Raw genomic sequence first — 21,814 nt, forward strand, 5'->3', positions numbered from 1 at the left:
ATTTCTCATAATAATAATAATAATTTTGATATTTGTTGAGTGCTTTCTATGTGCCGAGCACTGTTCTAAGTGCTGGGGGAGATACAAGGTAATCAGCTTGTCCCACATGGGGCTCACAGTCTTAATCCCCATTTTCCAGATGAGGTAACTGAGGCACAGAGAAAAGTGACTTGCCCAAAGTCACACAGCTGTTAAGTGGCGGAGGTGGGATTAGAACCCATGACCTCTGACTCCCAAGCCTGTGCTCTTTCCACTGAGACACACTACTTCATCTGTTGTTCACTGAACCGTGGCAATTATCTAAAATGTCTTGATATGCAAGAAATCAACCCTCCTTTTCTCTTCTCCCACTCCTTTCTACATCATCCTTGTACTTGGATTTGAACTCTTTATTCACCCCTCCCAAAACCCCACAACACTGATGTCCATAACTGCAATTGCTTTATTTATATCAATGTCTATCTCCCCTCTCCCCGAGATTGTAAATTTGTTGTGGGCAGGGAATGTGTCAATTTAATGTTGTATTGTATTCTCCCTAGTGCTTAGTACAGTGGTCCACACACAGTAAGTGTTCAATAAATATGATTGAATGAATGAATTAACAAGCAAGAACTGTATGACAGTTTTGGATTGAAAGATAGACTTCTGCAAGCGGAGGATTTGCAATGAGAAATAATCTTTTGGGTAGCATCAAACGAGAGGATTTTCAGAAGAAAGTACACAAGGAGATACATTCTATCATAGAAAAAGAAATAGTGTGATCTAGTGGATGGAGCACAGGCCTAGAAGTCAGAAGGACCTGGGTTCTAATCCCACATGTGTCTGCTTTGCAACCTTGGGTAAATCACTTTGCTTCTCTTCACTAAGAAGCAGCATGGCTCAGTGGAAAAGAGCATGGGCTTTGGAGTCAGAGGTCATGGGTTCAAATCCCAGCTCCGCCAATTGTCAGCTGTGTGACTTTGGGCAAAGTCACTTCACTTCTCTGTGCCTCAGTTACCTCATCTGTAAAATGGGGATTAAGACTGTGAGCCCCCCGTGGGACAACCTGATCACCTTGTAACCTATCCAGTGCTTAGAACAGTGCTTTGCACATAGTAAGCACTTAATGCCATCATCATTATTATTATTATTCTCTGGGCCTCAGTCATCTCATCTATAAAATGGGGATTGAAACTGTGAGCTTTGAAAATGATGATAATATTCCTGTGTGAGTAAGTGTCTGACACACAGTAAGTGCTTAACAAAAATCAATGTCAAAATCAAAATCAAGCCTGCACTTCCCACAACAAGCTTACAGTCTGAAGTGGGAGACAGACATTAATAGAAATAAATACAGTACGAATATGGACGTGAATGCTTGTGGGGATAAGGGAGGGGTGAATAAAGCACTTAGAACAGTGCTTTGCACATAGTGAGCACTTAACAAATGCCATCATCATCATTATTACTATTATTACTAATAAAGGGGGCCAATCAGGGTGACTCCAAAGGGCAGAAGGGAGTGGAAGAAAAGGAAGAGTCCTTAGTGAGGGTAGGCCTCTTGGAGGAAATGTGCTTTCAATAAGGCTTTGAAGGTGGGGAGAATAATTGTTGCATATAGAGAAGGAGGGTGTTCCAGGCCAGAGGCAGGATGTGGGCGAGAGGTCGGCAGTGAGGTAGATAAGATTGAGGTACTGTGAGAAGGTAAGCATTAAAGAAGCAAAATTGTGCAGACTGGGTTGTAGTAGGAATGTAGCAAGATGAGGCAGTAGTGGGCAAGGTGATTGACTGCTTTAAAGCCAATTGTGAGGAGTTTCTGTTTGACCAACGACTGAGGAAGATATGGAGTGAGGGTGGAAGGCATCAGGGCTCACAGGAGCTGGAAACTGTTTCTGAATTTTTTATTGTTCTTAAACCCTACCCTTTTTATAGTTCACAGCTTGGCCGTGTCTCACAATTCAGTCCTTAGCCCTGATGACATTGGTGACCTTTGGGAAAATCTACAATATGAAAGTATATCACAAAAGAAATCTCCCTAATATGTAATTAAATAGAAGACATTCTGCTAGCCTATTGGCAATTGTAATAACAATATAATAAAATAAATGTATTTATTATGTTTATAAATAATAAATATGATAAAATAAATTTTTATTATTATCATGGTTCTTGTTAAGAGCTGACTATGTGCCAAGCACTTTAGTAAATAAAAGATAATCAGTTTGGACACAGTCCCTGTCCCACATGGAGCTCACAGTCCAAGTAGGAGGGAATAAGACAATCCCCATTTTACAGATGAGGTAACTGAGGCACAGAGAAGTTGAGGGACTTGCCCACGGTCACAAAAAAGACACATGGAGGAGCAGGGATTAGAAATCAGGTCCTCTAACTCCCAAACCCAAGTTCTTTCCACTAGAACACTCTGCTTCTCTATGGGTAGCTGAAAGGTAAAACGCATCACTCGGTAGGGGTCAAATTTTCCTGCTGGACAACATACAAAGCTATATGGTGCTTTCACCAACAGTAACAAGAGAGTGTGAATAGGATACCTATCTCGTACTCACAGTACAGTTCCTGTGCTCTTCCTTGTTATTCTGAATTGGAGGAATGAACCATTTAAGAATTCAATATCATAGTTGGGATCAGCCGCAGCAGTAGGAGGAGACTCAATGTTGAGTGGAACTTCAAATCGTTTATTATTAGGATCATAAATCTAAAGCAAATTACAAGGACGAAAATTTGATTAATTATTATAACTACTCTGGGACTCAGAAAATTCCTAAGTGAAATAGGGAAAACATTAGTTACCTCCAGCATAAATCATCTAGGGGGCACATAGTCCACTAATTCAATAATGATTTTGAAATCTTCGACGAGAAGCAATGTCCTCCTGCAATTTCTTTCTCACAGGACTTTTCTTATACCCACCTTAAATCTGAGTCTGTCCTTGGTATGGAGCTCGACGTCCATTGCAATAGGAGAAATGTCATTTCCAAACAGGGATATGGTGTCGCGCTTGGTTAGGATCACCCTACAAGACAAATACATTTTATTACCTTTTTAAGATCTGATTTTTCATTCCTTCTGAGTGGGAAAAATAGTGAAAGAAGGGTAATGAATAGAAAAAGAATAGAGAAAGAAGGCTCACTGGGGACAGAGTCTCCAGGGGCCAGAAATCAAGCTTCTGGCTCCAACTAATCCTGGTCTGCTCTGGCTCTGGACCCCTCTAAGTAGGAGAGCAAAGGTCAAGCTGGAAAAGGGCCTGGCTTCCCTTACATGAAATAACTACAATATCTCCTTGGACTGAGGGGAGATCTAAACTAGCAACCCCACAAGCATCGCAGAGACTCCTCCTTCTTAGAAGGGACTCCTGGCCTACTTCTTCTTCCTGGGTTCATTTCTGGTTCTGAAAGAGTATAACTATTACATAAGAAGCAGCATGGTCTAGTGGGTAGAGCGCATGCCTGGGAGTCAGAAGGACCTGGGTTCCAATTCCCGCTCTACCACATGTCTGCTGTGTGGGCAAGTCACCAAATTTCTCTGTGCCTCAGTTACCTCATCTGTAAAATGGATTAAGAGTGTGAGACAGGGATTTCACAGTTGTGAGCCCATTGTTGGGTAGGGACCGTCTTTATATGTTTCCGACTTGTACTCCCAAGTGCTTAGTACAGTGCCCTGCACACAGTAAGCTCTCACTAAATACGATTGAATGAATGAATGAATGAATGAATGCACCTGATTAGTCTAACTCTATCCCATCACTTAATACAGTGCCTGGAACAGAGTAAGCGCTTAACGAATGCTATAAAAACGAACATAAATAAGCATTAAATATCCATTAAGCGCTTTGGACAGTACTCTGCATATAGTAAACACTTCATAAATACACTTGGTTGTTTGATACATCACAGGTCTCCCGGCTGAAATGGGAGAATAGGGAAAGTTTGCAGGAGATGAAGAATTGTCCAACCTAGCTAAGTTTAAAAGTGTTGTATTGTGGCCCAAACATCTTGGGACAAACAAGACAGGCGAGGGGCAGAAGGAGGGACAAGGACAATACGCTTGCCCTTGAGAAATAATTAGCTTTATACAGAGCAAAAAAAAAACAATCAAGAGTCAAAGAAGCCTACTATGTATTCATTGCAAATATGTATGCATCGTGTACACATTCAAGCTCCTTTTGGAAGTACAGTTTGACCAAAAAGAACTGACAGAGGTTTGTAGAGCTTATTCCTGGAATCCAAGTTAGGAACCTTCTGGGAGAAGATGAATTAAAATCTAGTTAAGGAAGCTGGAATAGTTAGTGAAGCTTGTTCATTAGTGATGTCTAAAATTTCAGACTACTTATTCACCTCCTTTTTAATTCTCTCTGTTTTAGAGCTCCATGTGGACAGGGATTGTGACCAGCCCACTTATTATTTTATCAATCGCAACACTTAGTACAGTAAGTGATCCTTAGTACTTGAGTGATCCTAGCAGATGGGGTTGAAAAGAATCAACTGTAGACACTATACTGTAAGCCCCTTGTGGGCCGGGAAAGTGTCTACTAATGCCATTGTATTGTACTCTCCCAAGCGCTTAGTACAGTGCACTGCCTACACTAAGCACTCAACAAATTTGATTGATTCATTGATTGGATACTTTCTTCCCATCAGATTTTGCAAAACTAATTTCTTTATCTCATCTATTGAGCGTTAACTGCAATTTCTACTTGGAAAGCCGATGTTTTGAAAACAACCTAGTTAACCCCAGACATAAGTGAGTTCATATTGTGCCCCCAGAATCCAAAAAGAATGCCAGTCTAAGAATACTGAAAAGAATTCCAGTCACACATCATATATTACAAAAATCAACTCTAAGGAAAAAGAAAAAATACTGTTCTCAAACCTCAAATAGGCCCACAGAAAATGAGGCAGTTAAATGAACAGCAAAGACAAGTGAGATCTGACCTGTCTGACCTATGACAACTGGTCTTTGTGTTGAGGAGAACAGTTATAAGGCAGTGAATATTTAGATCTTCCTTTTTCTTCCAGTGTGTTCCCAGACATATAATTAGTCATTTTTATGTGTCTTATTTTGGTATTTAATGATCATAATATGTGCTCTGAGTACTTCAAAGCTTGCTTATTAATGGGGTACCGCCCCAAAATAATGCTCGAATGAAAATGTAGGTGGTTTTAACTCTGAGTTATGCATATAATTTACACTGACAGTTACTGGATGGGTCATTCTTTATACAGGTCCGGATCTATAACAGAAGCAGTGAATGAATTTGTTCTAAAAATTGTAAATGATCAGAGAAGACAAGTGGCTTCCTCATTCCCAGCAGAGTTTTAATGTGCATTCCAGAAAGGATTGAATTTGTTAGAGCTTCCTTCCAATAATAGCATGCAGGACCCTAGGAAAGAGAGTCACCAACTAAGGAGGAACTAACCAAGATTTACCCCTTCCAAACTGGTTGAGCTATGTAGTGTGGCCTGGTGACTTAGAGAACAGGCACAGGAGTCAGAAGGACTTGGTTTTTAATCCCAGCTTTGCCACTTGTCTGCTGTGTGACCTTGGGGAAATCACTTAACTTCTCTATACTTTATTCCACCTAATAACAATCTAAATCCACTCAGAGGCACTTTGTTTAGCTGCAGGGCTGATTTTCCCTTTCCTGCTCTACCATAATAATAATAATAATTGCGACAGCTGTCAGTAATAATAATAATGATGATGATAATAATAATAATGGTCTTTATTAGGGACTTCTATGTGTCAAGCATTGTTCTAAGTGCTGGGTTACTTTGTGAAATGGGGATTAAGACTGTGAGCTTCATTTGGGACAAGGGTAATGTCCAACCTGATTAGCTTGCATTTATCCCAGTGCTTAATCATCATCATCATCATCATCATCATCATCAATCGTATTTATTGAGCGCTTACTGTGTGCAGAGCACTGTACTAAGTGCTTGGGAAGTACAAGTTGGCAACATATAGAGACAGTCCCTACTCAATAGTGGGATCACAGTCTAAAAGGGGGAGACAGAGAGCAAAACCAAACATGCCAAGAGAATAAAATAAATAGAATAGATATGTACAGTAAAATAAATAAATAGAGAAATAAATATGTACAAACATATATACATATATACAGGTGCTGTGGGGAAGGGAAGGAGGTAAGATGGGGGGATGGAGAGGGGAGCGAGGGGGAGAGGAAGGATAATCATTAATAATAATGACAGCATTTGTTAAGCGCTTACTATGTGCAAAGCACTCTTCTAAGCGCTGGATGTAGTGCCTGGCACATAGTAAGCACTTAACCATTAAAAACATTTAAAAAATAAAAACTCTCTAGCCTTTTCTGACAAACAGTAGAGAATTTTCCCAGCTGCCTTGCCCTGTCTTCACCTGTGGTAGTAACCACTAGGTGCCAAAGCAAGGTGGAAAATTTGAAACAGAGGAGGAAAGCAGTGTGGTTCAGTGGAAAGAGCATGGGTATGGGGGCCAGAGGACCTGGGTCCTAACGCCAGCTCTGCCACCGATCTGCTGCGTGACCTTGGTCAAATCACTTCACTTCTCTGACCCTCTGCTCCTTATCTATGAAATAGGCATGCATTGCTAGTTCTTTCCAGTCAAACTGTGGGACATGCACTGTATCCAACACGATTATCTTGAAACTAAACCAACACTAAGTGCAATACTTGGCACTTGAGAAGCATCATGTCATAATGGATAGAGCCCGGGCCTGAGAGTCAGAGGGTCATGGGTTCTAATCCCGGCTCTGCTACTTGTCTACTGGGTGAGCTTGGGCAAGTCACTTTACTTCTCTGTGCCTCAGTTACCTCATCTGTAAAATGGGGACAATGAGCCCCACATGGGACAGGAACTGTGTCCACCCCAATTTGCTTGTTTCTAGTCCAGCACTTAGAACAGTGCTTGACATATAGAAGTCCTTAATAAAGACCATTATTATTATTATTATTATTATTATTATTGATGACTACCACAATTATTATTATGGTAGAGCAGGAAAGGGGAAATCAGCCCTGCAGCTAAGCAAAGTGCCTCTGAGTGGATTTAGATTGTTATTAGATGGAATAAACATTTAATAATAACTGTGGTACTTCTTAAGCTCTCTCTATGTACCAAGCACGGTTCTAAGATCTGGGGAAGATACAAGTCAATCAGGTCAGGCAAAGTCCCTGTCCCACATGGGGCTTGCACTCATCCCCATTTTACAGATGAGGTAACTGAGGCCCAGAGAAGTTAAGTGACTTGCCCAAAGGCACATAACAGACTTGTGGTGGAGCAGGGATTAGAACACAGGTCCCTCTGACTCCCAGAACCATGATCTTATCCACTGAGCCACTCTGCTTGAAGCCCTACTCAAGGAAACCCAACCTCTCCCCAGACCTCCACCTTGGGTCCATTTATCCAACCGTCCCGACAAGCCGATCTGGCTCAGAAGCCTCATGTTCTATGCCAGTTCTACATTAGGACCCTTAAAGACCAAACCTTCTCTTTTTCCCCTTCCAGTCTAGGGATCAGCAATCAATTAGATATGTTCAGGAAATGAGAAATAACTTTAAAAAACTGCCCAAATGGCCCACACCGGCCCAGGAGAAGCTGTTTGAAGAGCTTGAAATACCAACTTACCTCCATCCTTTTGCAGTCCTCTGTGGTTTTGCATCCATAGCGTAGCCGTGCGGACCGTCTGCAGGATAGAAACACCAGGGAACATTCCTCAGAGCCGAAGAGCACCACACGCATCCCTTAGCTTCGCACGTCTCTCGAGTCGCCCCGGGCTGAGGATGACAGTCGATGCGTTTCTGAAACGGAAAGCTATTGGCACAGGCTGCCTCTTCTTTGGAGTAATAGAAGCAAAATGGCACATTAGAGTTTTCAGTCTGGCACCACTGGCAACCTCGGCTCTTACACTTGGCCTCCGAGGCCCCTGGCTCTGGGTGGCAATCGATCCATTGGGAGGCGGCAACCATGGAACAGCCATCCATTTTCTCAAAACACCAAGGAATGCCGGGTGTTTTGGATGGAACCCAGCAGCATTTCTTGGCGAGGCAGCTCGCTTCAGAAGCTCCGGCTTCAGGGTGACAGTCCTTCCGGAGGTGTGGGGACATGGGGCTGGAACATGATTTGGAGCCAGAAGGCTGGGCTAGAACTGAAAGAGCAGGGAAAGAAGAAAATACCAAAATAACAGCTCAGAAAGAGAGAAAATCCAATTCGAAAGAATGCATTCTAATCAAGACCCCATTGCCCGACATGATTTTCAGGAGGAGAAAGCAGTCTGTAGGAGGTAGACTCTCCTCTATCTCACCACCTACTCCTCGCCCACTTTATTTTTTATGGTATTCGTTAAGCGCTTACTATGTGCCAAGCACTGTTCTAAGTGCTGGAGGGGATAGAAGGCAATCAGGTTGCCCCATGTGGGGCTAACAGTCTCAATCTCCATTTTACAGATGAGGAAACTGAGGCACGGAGAAGTTAAGTGACGTGCCCAAAGTCACATAGCTGAGAAGTGGCAGAGTAGGGATTAGAACCCATGAGCTCTTACTCCCAAGCCTATGCTCTTTCCACTGAGCCACACTGCTTCTCGTCCTCTGGCTTGGAACACCCTCCCTCCTCAAATATGACAATTACTCTCCCCCGCTTCAATTCCTGACTGAAGGCCCATCTCCTCCGAAAAGCCTTCCCTGACTAAGCCTCTCTTTCCTCTTCTCCCACTCCTATCTGTGCTGCCCTGACTTGCTTCCTTTATTCATCTCCCTTCCCAGCCCCACAGCACTCATGCAAATATCTGTAATTTATTTATTTATAGTAATGTCTGTCTCCTCCTCTAAACTGCAAGCTCACTATGGGCAGGGAATATGTCTGTTTATTGTTATATTGTACTCTCCCAAGTGCTTAGTACAGTGCTGTGCACACAGTAAGCTCTCAATAAACAATAATAATAATAATTATGGTATTTGTTAAGCGCTTACTAAATGCCAAGCACTGTTCTAAGCGCTGGGGTAGATACAAGGTAATCAGATTGTCCCACGTGGGGCTTAGTCTCAATCCACATTTTACAGATGAGGTAACTGAGGCACAGAGAATTTAAGTGGCTTGCCCAAGGTCATACAACTGACAAGTGGTGGAACCCAGGTCCTCTGACTGTGATGCCCCTGCTCATTCCACCCCTTAATCTCCAGAAGGCAGAAGGGATTCACCTAATGTAGTTCATTTATGTAATATAGTTAACTTTTGTAGTAATTACGTATTATTATAGTTCACCTAATCGTCCATGCTACCTACAAAGTTGTCGATTTAGCTTCAGGCTCAAGTTCTATAGCTCAAGGAAGGTTTTAAAGAGTTCAGCCTTGACAAACTCAGTGAAATTATCTGTCTACAAAATGTATTTCTCCCAACCCACTTTTCCCTTGGGAAATACCAGGTCAATAAAACTAACAATTCAGCATTCTTCACTGCTCACCAGCATAATTCTTTACTAGGGACAAATGATTATCTGCAGAGCTGTGTGTGAACTTTAGAGGACCTAAAGAAGCCATGGCAGGGAAGATTGGAAGTCTTTTCCTTGGATGTATTTTCCCTTTCTTATTGTTTCCAGTACATAGGCACTTCTAATCTGTTCCGCTCCCTGAATTCTCAGGTTTCTTTGGTGACAATCAGAAATGTAGGAGACAGTGTCCCCATTTGCATGGAGTTGAGGAGAAAAAGGGAAATTTGGAAGAGAGAGAAACTGGCAAGAGGGAGAGGAGCAGTGTGGCCTCATGGAAAAAGCATAGGCCAGTTAGTCCAAAGATCTGGGTTCTAAACCTATCCCTGCTGTGTGACCTTGGGCAAGTCATTCTCAGTGCTTCTATTTCCTCATTTTTATAATGGGAATCAAATATCTCCCTCTGTCTTGGAATGTGAGCCCGTGTGTGACATGGACTGTATTTCACCTGATTGCATTGTAACAATCAAACAACCAGTGATATTTATTGAACGCGTCTTGTGTTCCGAGCACTGTAATAAGTGCTCGGAAGAGTGCAGTGTAGTAGAGTTGGAAGATGGAAACCCTCCTCTCAGGGAGCTTACAGTCTAGCAGGGGTGACAGACATTAAAATCAATTACAGATCGGGGAAATGGGTATGTACATAAGTGCTCCCAGACTGTGGATGGGGTGAATATCAGGTACTTAAGGGATACAGAGCAAAGTGCATAGGTGTATAAGGGAAAATGAGGATTTAGACAGATAAAGCTTTTGGAAGAGGTGTGATTTTAGTAGGGCTTTGAGGGGAGAAAGAGAGTTAATCTATCTGTTGGATATGAAGGAGGAGGAGGAGGGAGTTTGGCCTGTGAGAAGATGTGGGCTAAAGTGCCTGTAGTAAGAGATGGGAGACTGAGGTACAGTAAGGAGGTTGGGGTTAGCACAGAAAAGTGCGGTTGCTGGATTGTAGTTGGAGATCAGTGAGGTAAAAAAGAAGGGACGAGTTGAATGAGTGTGTTAAAATGGTAATAAGGAGTTTCTATTTGATGTGGTGGTGGATGGGGAAGCACTGGAGGTGGACAGAATGATTTAGAATGATTTTTTATAAAAATAGTCCAGGCAAGAGAATGGAGTATGGACTGGAATGGGGAGAGACAGGAAGCAGGAAGGTCAGCGAGGATGCTAATGCTGTAGTCTGCATGCAGTAATTTGTTTATTTATATTAATGTCTTTCTCCTGCTACAGAATGTAAGATCATTGTGGGCAAGGAATGGGCCTCTTTATTGTTATATTTTACCCTCCCAAGCACTTAATATAGTGCCCTGCAAACAGTAAGGGCTCAGTAAATATGATTAACTGACTTCATTCATTCATTCATTCATTCAATTGTATTTATTGAGTGCTTACTGTGTGCAGAGCACTGTACTAAGTGCTTGGGAAGTACAAGTTGGCTACATATAGAGACAGTCCCCACCCAACAACGGGCTCACAGTTTAGAAGAGGGAGACATACAACAAAACAAAACATGTGGACAGGTGTCAAGTCATCAGAACAAATAGAATAAAGCTAGATGCACATCATCAACAGAATAAATAGAATAGTGAATATGTACAAGGAAAATAAATAGCGTAATAAATCTGTACAAACATATATACAGGTGCTGTGGGGAGGGGAAGGAGGGAGGGTGGGGGGAGCCCACTGTTGGGTAGGGACCGTCTCTATATGTTGCCAACTTGTACTTCCCAAGTGCTTACTACAGTGCTCTGCACACAGTAAGTGCTCAATAAATACAATTGATTGATTGATTGATTGAGGAGAGGAAAAGGGGGGCTCAGTCTGGGAAGGCCTTAGTCAAGGTGGTATACAGTGCTTAGATCATTGTAGTAACAGCTTGGATGAAGAGCAGGGACAGATTCTATTGGTGTTGTAAAAGTAGGACTGACAGGATTTGATGACCGACCGAATATGCTCGTTGAATAAGGCAGGTGAGTTCACAGTAATGTCAAGGTTACGGGCATGTGAGCCAAGGAGGCTGGTGGTGTTGCCTACAGTAATGGGGAAGGTCTAAGGGAGGAAAAGATTTGTGTGGGAAGATGAGGAGTTCTGTTTTGGACATGTCAAGCTTCATGAGTCAGCAGGGCATACACGTATCACTTCTCTGTGCCTCAGTTACCTCATCTATAAAATGGGGATTAAGACTGTGAGCTCCAATTGGGACAACCTGATTACCTTGTATTTACCCCAGTGCTTGTAACAGTTCTTGGCACATAATAAGCACTGAACAAATACCAACATTATTATTATTATTATTATTATTATTATTATATGTGCCCCTATAGCAGAAGGAAATGCAAGACTACAGAGGAGAGGTCTGGGCAACGGAGGTAGATTTGGGAATCAGATGGTAGTTGAAAATGGGGAAGTTAATGAATTTTCCAAGGAAGTGGGTGTAAATGGAGAATAGATGAATTTTCTAAGGAAGTGGGTGTAAATGGAGAATAGAAAAGGGCCCAAAACTGAACACTGAGGGATTCCCACAGCTAGAGAGAATTAGCCAGCAACTGAGGCTGATGAGGGCCTAGAGAGATAGGAGGACCTTAAGAGAATAGGGTCAGTGAAACCAAGGAGGGATAATGTATCCAGGAGAAGGGGGTGAGCCACAGTGTTGCACCTATCTCAGCACAATTCTTAGTATATAGTAAGCTTTTAACAAATAGTATTATTTTATCATTATTATTATTATTATCATTATTATTATTCATCAGTTTTATTTACTGAGTGCTTACTATGTGCAGAGCACTGTACTAAGTACTTGGGAAAGTACAATATAACAGTCAGTAGACACGTTCCATGCCCTCAGTGAGCTTATTATTGTTGTTATTGTTATTATCAATATCATTATTATTGGGATAGGAGGAGGGAAGGTGATGGGCTGGGAATAAGGAGGACTGGGGAGAGGAAAATATAGGAAAGATGGTGAGAGGAGGAAGAATATGGCAGATGAAAGAGATGGAACTGGACAGAAGCCTGGAAATCAGGCCTGGTTCTCTTGCATGTGACTTTGCTGAAGTTTCCTGCTAGAAAATGATCCTCTGATTCAGGATTGTTTGTTGAATTTTAATTTCTCAGTGACCACCTTAAAACAACTCTGTTCATATACTGAAAATATAACTCTCTACATTCAGGTTTGGCTGGCAGTGCTCAATTAAATTTGAAGCGAAGGAAGACTGGCCATCAAAAAACCCAAGACAATGATGGAGAAAGTCATGAAAAGTAAAAAAAAAAAAAACACCTTCACAACATAGTCCAAAATGTTGAAAAATAAGAAAACATTGAAACACTACTAAACAATGACATCTCCCCAGCACTGACTGGCGAAAAGAGAAACTCATGTCCACCCTGCCTCTTATTTCACCCTTATGTTTCTTCTTTCCCTGAATTTCCATTTGTCCTGTCTCCTCACCTCCCATGTCTATCCTATAGAAACTTCAAAGCTACATGGCCTAGAGGAAAGGGTATGGGCCTGGAGTCAAAGGACCTGAATTTAAATTCTGACTCTGTCATTTGTGTGCTGTGTGACCTTGGGCAAGTCACTTAACTTTTCTGTGCCTCAATTACCTCTTCTATAAACAAGGGATTAAATCTTCCTTTCTCTGATATAGTTTGGGATTCTTATATGGGACAGGGACTGTGTCCATCCTGGTTACCCTGTATCTAACCTAACACTTAGTCCCATCCCCTTCACCTGTGTATCTGACCCCATCTTTTTACACCTTATTAAAACACTTGCCACCTCCCTTCTTTCCTCCCAGGCCACTATCTTCGACTGTTTGCCCTCCAATTTATTCTTCCCCACTGCTTTCAAACATGCTCATGTCTCCCCTATCCTAAAAACCCCTCCTTTGACTCCATGGCTCCTTCCAGTCATCGCCCCGTCTCCCTGGTGCCATTCCTCTCCAAACCCCTGGAGTGAGTTATCTACACCCGCTGTCTCAAATTTCTCTCCTTCAATTCTCTCCTTGTCCCCCTTCAATCTAGATTCTATCCCCCTCCCTCCACAGAACCTGCCCTCTCAAAGGTTACAAATAATCTCCTTCCCAAATCCAATGGCCTCTACTCCATCCTAGTCATCCTTGACCGCTCAGGTGCCTCTGACTCTGTCAATAACTCCCTTCCTCTGGAAACATATCCACCCTTGGCTTCACTGACACTGTCCTCTCCTGGTTCTCTTCCTATCTTTCTGGCCTCTCATTTTCAGTCTCTTTTGTGGGCTCCTCCTCTGCTTTCCACCCCCTAACTCTGGGAGTCCCTCAGAGTTCAGTTCTGGGTCCCCTTCTATTTTCCATCTATGCTCACTCCCATCTAAAACTCAACATGGCCAAGACTGAACTCCTTATCTTCTCTCCCAAACCCTGCCCTCTCCCTGACTTTCCCATCACTGTTGACGGCACTACCATCCTTCCCATCTCACAAGCCCGTCACCTGGGTGTCATCCTCGACTCTGCTCTCTCATTCACCCCTCACATCCAATCTGTCACCAAAACCTGCCGGTCTCATGTCCGCAACATCGCCAAGATCCACCCTTTCCTTTCCATCCAAACCGCTACCCTGCTCGTTCAAGCTCTCATCCTATCCCGTCTGGATTACTGCATCAGCCTCCTCTCCAATCTCCCATCCTCCTGTCTCTCCCCACTTCAATCCATACTTCACGACGCTGCCTGTATCGTCTTTGTGCAGAAACACTCTGGGCATGTTATTCCCCTCCGCAAAAATCTCCAGTGGCTACCAATCAACCTATGCATCAGGCAAAAGCTCCTCACCCTTGGATTCTAGGCTGTCCATCACCTCGCCCCTTCCTACCTCACCTCCCTTCTCTCCTTCTCCAGCCCAGCCTGCACCCTCTGCTCCTCTGCCGTTAATCTCCTCACCATGCCTCGTTGTCGCCTGTCCCACTGTCGATCCCCAGCCCACGTCCTCCCCCTAGCCTGGAATGCCCTCCCTCTGCCCATCCGCCAAGCGAGCTTTCTTCCTCCCTTCAAAGCCCTACTGAGAGGTCACCTCCTCCAGGAGGCCTTCCCAGACTGAGCCCCCTCCTTCCTTTCCCCCTCCTCCCCCTCCCCATCCCCCCCGCCTTACCTCCTTCCCCTCCCCACAGCACCTGTATATATGTATATATGTTTGTACATATTTATTACTCTATTTATTTTACTTGTACATATTTATTCTATTTATTTTATTTTATTAATATGTTTTGTTTTGTTGTCTGCCTCCCCCTTCTAGACTGTGAGCCTGCTGTTGGATAGGGACCATCTCTATATGGTGCCAACATGTACTTTCCAAGCGCTTAGTACAGTGCTCTGCACACAGTAAGCGCTCAATAAATATGATTGAATGAATGAATGAATGGAGAACTCAATAGCGCCCATGGCTTCAACTACCACCTCTTTGTGAATGATTCCCAAATCTGTATCTCCAGTCCTGATCTCTCTCCCTCTCTATGGTCTCACATTTTCCCCTTTCTCCAAGATATCTCCATAGGGATGTCCAGCCGACACCTAAAACATAACGTGTCCAAAACAAAACCCCTTATCTTCCCAACCAAAACCCTGTCCTCTCCCTGATTTTCCTGTCAGTGTTGACAGTACTACCATCCTATCTCAAAAGCCCATAACCTTGGTGTTATCTCTGACTCATCTCTCTCATTCAACCCACATATTCAGTCACGAAATCCTGTTGACTCAACCTTCACAACATCTCTAAAATAGCCCTTTCCTCTCCTTCCAAACTGCTATCAAATTAATCCAAGCTTCTTGCCTCTTCTCTCCCCACTCCAGTCCATTTGTCACTCTGATGCCCAGATTGTTTTTGTATAAAAACGTTCAGTTCAAGTTTCCCTACTCCTCAATAACCTCTGGTGTTAACCCATCCACCTCCATATCAAAAAGAAACTCCTTAGAATTACCTTGCCCCCTTTTACCTCACCTCACTACTCTCCTACTACAACTTTGCCTGCACCCTTGACTGTTCATTCATTCAATCAATCGTATTTATTGAGCACTTACTGTGTGCAAAGCACTTCAATCATATTTATTGAGCGCTTACTGTGTTCAGAGCACCATACTACGCACTTGGAAAGTACAATTCAGCAATAAATACAGTCCCTACCCAACAATGGGCTCACATTCTAGAAGGAGGGAGACAGACAACAAAACAAAATAAGATAAGTAGACAGGCATCAATCATCATCATCATCATCATCAATCGTATTTATTGAGCGCTTACTATGTGCAGAGCACTGTACTAAGTGCTTGGGAAGTACAAATTGGCAACATATAGAGACAGTCCCTACCCAACAGTCGGCTCACAGTCTAAAAGGGGGAGACAGAGAACAAAACCAAACATACTAACAAAATAAAATAAATAAATAAATCAATAAAAATAAATCAATAGCATCAGTATAAAGAAATAGAATCATAGATTCATTCATTCATTCATTCAATTGTATTTATTGAGCATTTACTGTGTGCAGAGTACTGTACTGTACTGTACTAAGCGCTTGGGAAGTACAAGTTGGCCACATATAGAGACGGTCCCAACCCAACAGTGGGCTCACAGTCTAGAAAGTGAAGATATATACATGTCTGTATCTATATGTATAGATATATACAGATCATTAATAAAATAAATAGAATGATAAATATGTACAAATATACACAAGTGCTGTGGGGTGGGGAGGGGGGCAGAGCAGAGGGAGGGAGTCGGGGTGATGGGGAAGGGAGGAGGAGCAGAGGAAAAGGGGGGGTTAGTCTGGAAAGGCCACCTGGAGGAGGTGAGCTTTCAGGAGGGCTTTGAAGGGGGGAAATGTGCTAGTTTGGTGGATGTGAGGAAGGAGGGGGTTCCAGGCCAGAGGTAGGACGTGGGCCAGGGGTCGATGGTGGGACAGGTGAGAACGAGGCCCAGTGAGGAGGTTAGCGGAACCAGAGAAGCAGAGTGTGCGGGCTGGGTGGTAGAAGGAGAGAAGGGAGGTGAGGTAAAAGGGGGCAAGGTGATAGAGAGCTTTGAAGCCAATATTGAGGAGTTGCCAACCTGCTCAGTGCACCTCGATCTCAACTATGTCACTGCCAACATCTTGCCCACATTCTGTCTCTGGTCTGGAATGCCCACCCTCTTCACATCTGACAGGCAATTACTTTCCCCACTTTCAAGGCCTTATTGAAGGCACATCTCCTCCAAGAGGCCTTCTTTGGTTAAGCCCTCATTTCCTCCACTTCCATTCCCTTCTGTGTCACCCTGATTTGTGCCCTTTATTCACCCTCCCTCAACCCCACAGCACGTATGTGCATACCCGTAATTCATTTATTTATATTAATGTATCATTCATTCAGTCAGTCATATTTATTGAGTGCTTATTGTGTGCAAAGCACTGTACTAAGCGCTTGAGAAGCAGCGTGGCTCAGTGGAAAAAACCTGGGCTTTGGAGCCAGAGGTCAGGAGTTCAAATCCCGACTCTGTTAATTGTCAGCTGTGTGATTTTGGGCAAGTAAATTAACTGCTCTGTGCCTCAGTTCCCTCATCTGTAAGACTATGAGCCCCCCGCAGGACAACCTGATCACCTTGTATCCTCCCCAGTGCCTAGAACAGTGCTTTGCACATAGTAAGCGCTTAATAAATGCCATTATTATTATTATTGTTATTATTGGTAGAGTACAATAAAAAAACAGACACATTCCTGTTACAATGAGCTCACAGTCTAGTGGGGAGACGACGTTAATATAAATTAATAAATAAACAAATAAATTACAGAGAAATATATATGTGCTGTGAGGGTAGGGCTGTCCTCCCCTCTATCCTGTAAGTTCATTGTGGGTAAGGAATGTGTCTACCAATTCTGTTATATTGTCATATTGTACTCTCCCAAGCACTTAGTACAGTGCTCTGCACACAGTAAATGTTCAGTAAATATGATTGATTGATAACAAACCTGGCACATAGTAACTGCTTAGCAAGTACCATAAAAAAGCACTCCCATTTTTTGTGTCCCCCTTCTCCACTTTACTACCTTCTCTATCTCCCATCTTTTCTCCACCTCTCCCTTATTTCCCCTCTTCACCCAATCTTCTTTTCAGTCTCCCTTTCCTCATATGAACACAGCTTAATCACTACTCCTCTTTTCAACCTCTGACTTTTTTTTTTTCAGATTTGGGAATTTAAGGGAGGGAACCACTGAAAAGGAGATGGACGGTCTGTGACAATGAAGCTATTGTAAAATGGCCAAGTGGGTAGTGCATGGGCCTGGGCATCAGAAGGTCATGGGTTCCAATCTCAGAACTGCCACTTCTCTTCTGTGTGACCTTGGGCAAGTCAATTCACTTCTCTGGGCCTCAGTTCCCTCATCTGTAAAATAGGGATTAAGACTGTGGCCTGATGTGGGACAGGGACTGTGTCCAACCCGATTTGCTTGTGTCCCCCCCCCCCGCCACAACTCTTAATAAAGTGTCTGTCACATAGTAAGCGCTTAACAAATAGTACGGTTACTATTATTATTATTCTACATTGGAAATATGGAAATATTGGTGGAAAAAGAAAATAACTAAGAGGAAAAGAAGAAATAAATGAGGAAGATGAGAAGATGGAGGGAGGAGAATTAGAGGAAGGGGAGGGGAGGGGGGACATGGAGGTAGGGCAGAGAGGACGGGGAAAGGGGAGAGCAGAGAGAGGATGAGGTGGGAGGACAAGAGAAGAAGAAATGAGTTGGAGAGGAAAGAGGACAATGAGATGCTAGGGAAGGGAAGGGAGATGTAGAACAGAGGAGTCAGCTGGAATGACTGCAGAGGAGAACCTGGGAGAAATGGAGCACAAAACAGTGTTACAACAGGAGTCAGGCAAGTTTAATTTGTGGCTCACCAAAGTGTATTGGAAATATTCTTTCTGGGCACAAACTCTGTTCAGGCAGACGCCATCTGAACTGACCATGTTAGGGCTGATGGGATTTTAATGATCGGTCTGGGAGAGCGTTTCAACAATCAAATTTGTGATCATCTGGCTTAGAGGATTTGAATTTTAGAGGCTCCATTTTTGATAACTTGTTACAGCATCAACATGCCCCCTGTGACCCCTGGATGTGGATTCTCCTGGGCCGGTAAAACATTTGTAAGGAATAGACAAAATGAAAGTCTAACAAAATGAGAATCCCCAACCAACTCTGAGGCAGATAAACAAACAGCAAAGGGAAGGAGTAAATAGTTGCAGCTGAGTAAAGAAAGGCAATAAAGATTCAGGGGACACTGCTCCCAAGGGAGCTGTGAAAGCAGAGAGAGGCTGCCCTAGAGTCAGTCTGGTATTTACTGAGCACTTACTGTGTGCAGAGCACTGTAATAAGAGCTAGGGAGAGTTCAATATAACAATAAACAGACACATTCCCTGACCACAACAAGTTTACAGTCTGGAGGGGGAGACAGACATTAATATAAATAAGTAAATGACAGATGTGTGCATAAGGGCTATGAGGCTCAGCTGGGGCATGAATGAAGGGAGCAAGTCAAGGCGACACAGAAGAGGGAGAAGAGGAAAGGAGAGGGGGCTTGGTCTGGGAAGGCCTCTTGGAGGAGATGTGCCTTCAGTAAGGCTTTGAAGGCCAAGAATGTAATTGTCAGGTATGAGGAGGGAGGGCATTCCGAGCATGAGGCGGACATGGGCGAGAGGTTGGCGGCAAGCTAGAGGAGATCAAGGTAGAGTGAGAAGGTGAGCATTAGAAGAATGAAATGTGCTAAAGCTGCCACCGGACACAACTGTGCTGACGTGGAACTTCCAGGAAAGAAATTGGATGTTGGAGGAGGTGGGGCTTGGCCTGGTTAAGACGGCTGATGCATTCACCTGATCCAGGGCCCAGCTCTGTGCATCGGACAAGGGATCTGCAGTATTCATTCATTCATTCAATCGTATCTACTGAGCGCTTACTGTGTGAAGAGAAGTGGACCAGCATGGCCTAATGGAAAGAGCACGGGCCCGGGTGTCAGTGGGATTTGGGGTCTAATCCTGGCTCCCCAACCTGTCTGTTGTATGAGCTTGGGCAAGTCACTTCACTTCTCTGTGCCTCAGTTACCTCATCTGTAAAACGGGGATTAAGATTGTGAGCCCCATGTAGGACAGGGACTGTGTCCAACCCAATTTCTTGATTCCACCCCAGTACTTAGTAGAGTGCCTGGAACATAGTAAATGCTTAACAAGAACCACAGTTATTATTCTTATGTTATTCTAAGATAATATACAGGTAGAATCATTTTCCCAACATGCTACCCAGCTGTAATACTCCTTCCTCAAATCTGACAAACAATTACTCTCCCCAGTTCAGAGCCTTGTTGAAGGCACATCTCCTCCAAGAGGCCTTCCCCGACTAAGCACCCCTTTCCTCTTCTCCTAATCCCTTCTGCACTGCCCTGACTTGCTCCCTTTATTCACCCCTCCCTCCCAACCGCACAGCACTATGTATATACCTAGAATTCATTTATTTATATTAATGTCTGTCTCCCCCTCTAGACTGTGAGCTTGTTGTGGGCAGGGAATGTTTCCATTTATTGTTATATTGTACTCTCCCAAACGTTTAGTACAGTGATCTGTAAACAGTAAGCACTCAGTAAATATGATTGAATGATTGAATGAATGACTGCACACAGTGAACAGTCAGTCAGTGCAACTGATTGCTTTCTACAGTGATTACTCAGGCCTGCCTCAAGCATTTGGGGATATAGGTGAGGTTTTGGTATTTCTTCGGAACAGCCAGTCAGAAAAACATGGCAGAACTTCAGGGAGTTGCTCAGAGGGCAATGTGGCTCAAACGATCATCAGCCTACTGAGATTTTCCCAATCCCCAACAGTCCATCAGTCCCTTCCTCTCTCTCCTCCCCAATCCTTGTTCTCACTCGTATTTCTCTCACCTTTATGCCAGGCTCCACATCCTCCTAGAAGAGTCCTGAGAGGAAAATACCCAGTCACTCCCTGACCAGGTTCAAAGAGGGCACAGAGCCTAACTACTCTGCCCACATCGAGTTAGAACAGAGATGATGAAACAAAGAGAAATGGAGACAGACAAAAAGGAGCCAGATAGGCACAGGAAGACAGATACAGCGGACTAGGACACAGAAGAAGGAAAGACAGGAACGAGAAATGGAAAGTCAAGCTCATTTCATCACTTCCATTTATAACCTACATAGAAGGGCACTCATCCATCATCAGTGGTTAGCAGCATGACTCAGTGGAAAGAGCGTAGGCTTGGGACTCAGAGGCCATGGGTTCTAATCCCGCCTCCACCACTTGTGTGCTGTGTAACCTTGGGTAAGTCACTTAACTTCTCTGTGCCTCAGTTCCCTCATCTGTAAAATGGGGATTAAAAGTGTGAGCCCACGTGGGACAATCTGATCACCTTGTATCTACCCCAGCGCTTAGAACAGTGCTTGGCACATAGTAAGCACTTAACAAATACAATCATTATTATTATTATTGAATGCTTGCTATGAGCAGAGCACTGTACTAAGCGCTCGGGAAAGTAAAGTACAATAGTGTTGGCAGACACATTCTCCACCCACAATGATCTTACAGTCTAGAGAGAGAGACAGTAACATTAGTAAATAATTTATAATATACAATTTAAAGATATATACATAAATGCTGTGGGATTTAGGATGGGGCAAATATCAAATGCCCTAAGGTCACAAATCCAAGTGTGCAGTTGATGCAGAAGGGAGAGGGAGCCTAGGAAAAGAGGGCTTAATTGGGGAAGGCCTCCATTAAGGTACATAGGTATTCCCTCATCCTTCCTGCTCCACAGCACTTACAAACATATCTTTAAACTCTGTTGCTTCCCCTCCCTGTAATTTAGTTTCTGTCTCCGGTGCTGTAAAATGGGGATTGAGACTGTGAGCCCCACCTGGGACAGCCTGATAACCCTTTATCTCCCCCAGTGCTTAGAACAGTGCTTGGCACATACTAAGCACTTAACAAATGCCATTATTATTATTATTATTATTAACAAACCAAAATGAAGAGATAGAATGAAAGACAAATAGAACAGAAAAGGACAAAATCTAAATTTGGGTCCAAAAGACCCAGGTAACAGACAACCCAGAGAGGGAGAGTCAGAGAAACAAGAAGCACTGATATAAAATCGATGTGAAATGGCAGGACTAGAGAAATAGAGAGGTGGAGGCAGAGACAAGAAAATACAGAGACAAAGACTGTATCATTTGCTACCCCTTGGGCTACCTTTCAATTCAAATATAGACTTTGAAATTCAATCTATAATGCTGATTTTTCTGAATGCTAGGTATCTCTGATCATTTGAAATGCTTCATAAAAATGTGATTTAAC

General features: G+C 43.3%; 1 protein-coding gene across 2 annotated transcripts in view; it reads right to left on the reverse strand.

The window, feature by feature from the left end:
* Window positions 1–21,814, reverse strand: part of LOC119943922 (sucrase-isomaltase, intestinal-like) — a 126,706-nt gene that overhangs the window by 101,104 nt on the left and 3,788 nt on the right. For both annotated transcript variants that reach the window (XM_038765131.1, XM_038765140.1), the window contains exons 2-4: window positions 7,621–8,140; window positions 2,908–3,010; window positions 2,544–2,692 (exon numbers count right to left, since the gene is read on the reverse strand). In XM_038765131.1, the coding sequence (XP_038621059.1) occupies window positions 2,544–2,692; window positions 2,908–3,010; window positions 7,621–8,140 (772 nt within the window). The remainder of the gene's footprint in view (window positions 1–2,543; window positions 2,693–2,907; window positions 3,011–7,620; window positions 8,141–21,814) is intronic.

The sequence above is a fragment of the Tachyglossus aculeatus genome, chromosome 2, assembly GCF_015852505.1.
Source record: "Tachyglossus aculeatus isolate mTacAcu1 chromosome 2, mTacAcu1.pri, whole genome shotgun sequence".
In the NCBI taxonomy this organism is placed as follows: Eukaryota; Metazoa; Chordata; class Mammalia; order Monotremata; family Tachyglossidae; genus Tachyglossus; species Tachyglossus aculeatus.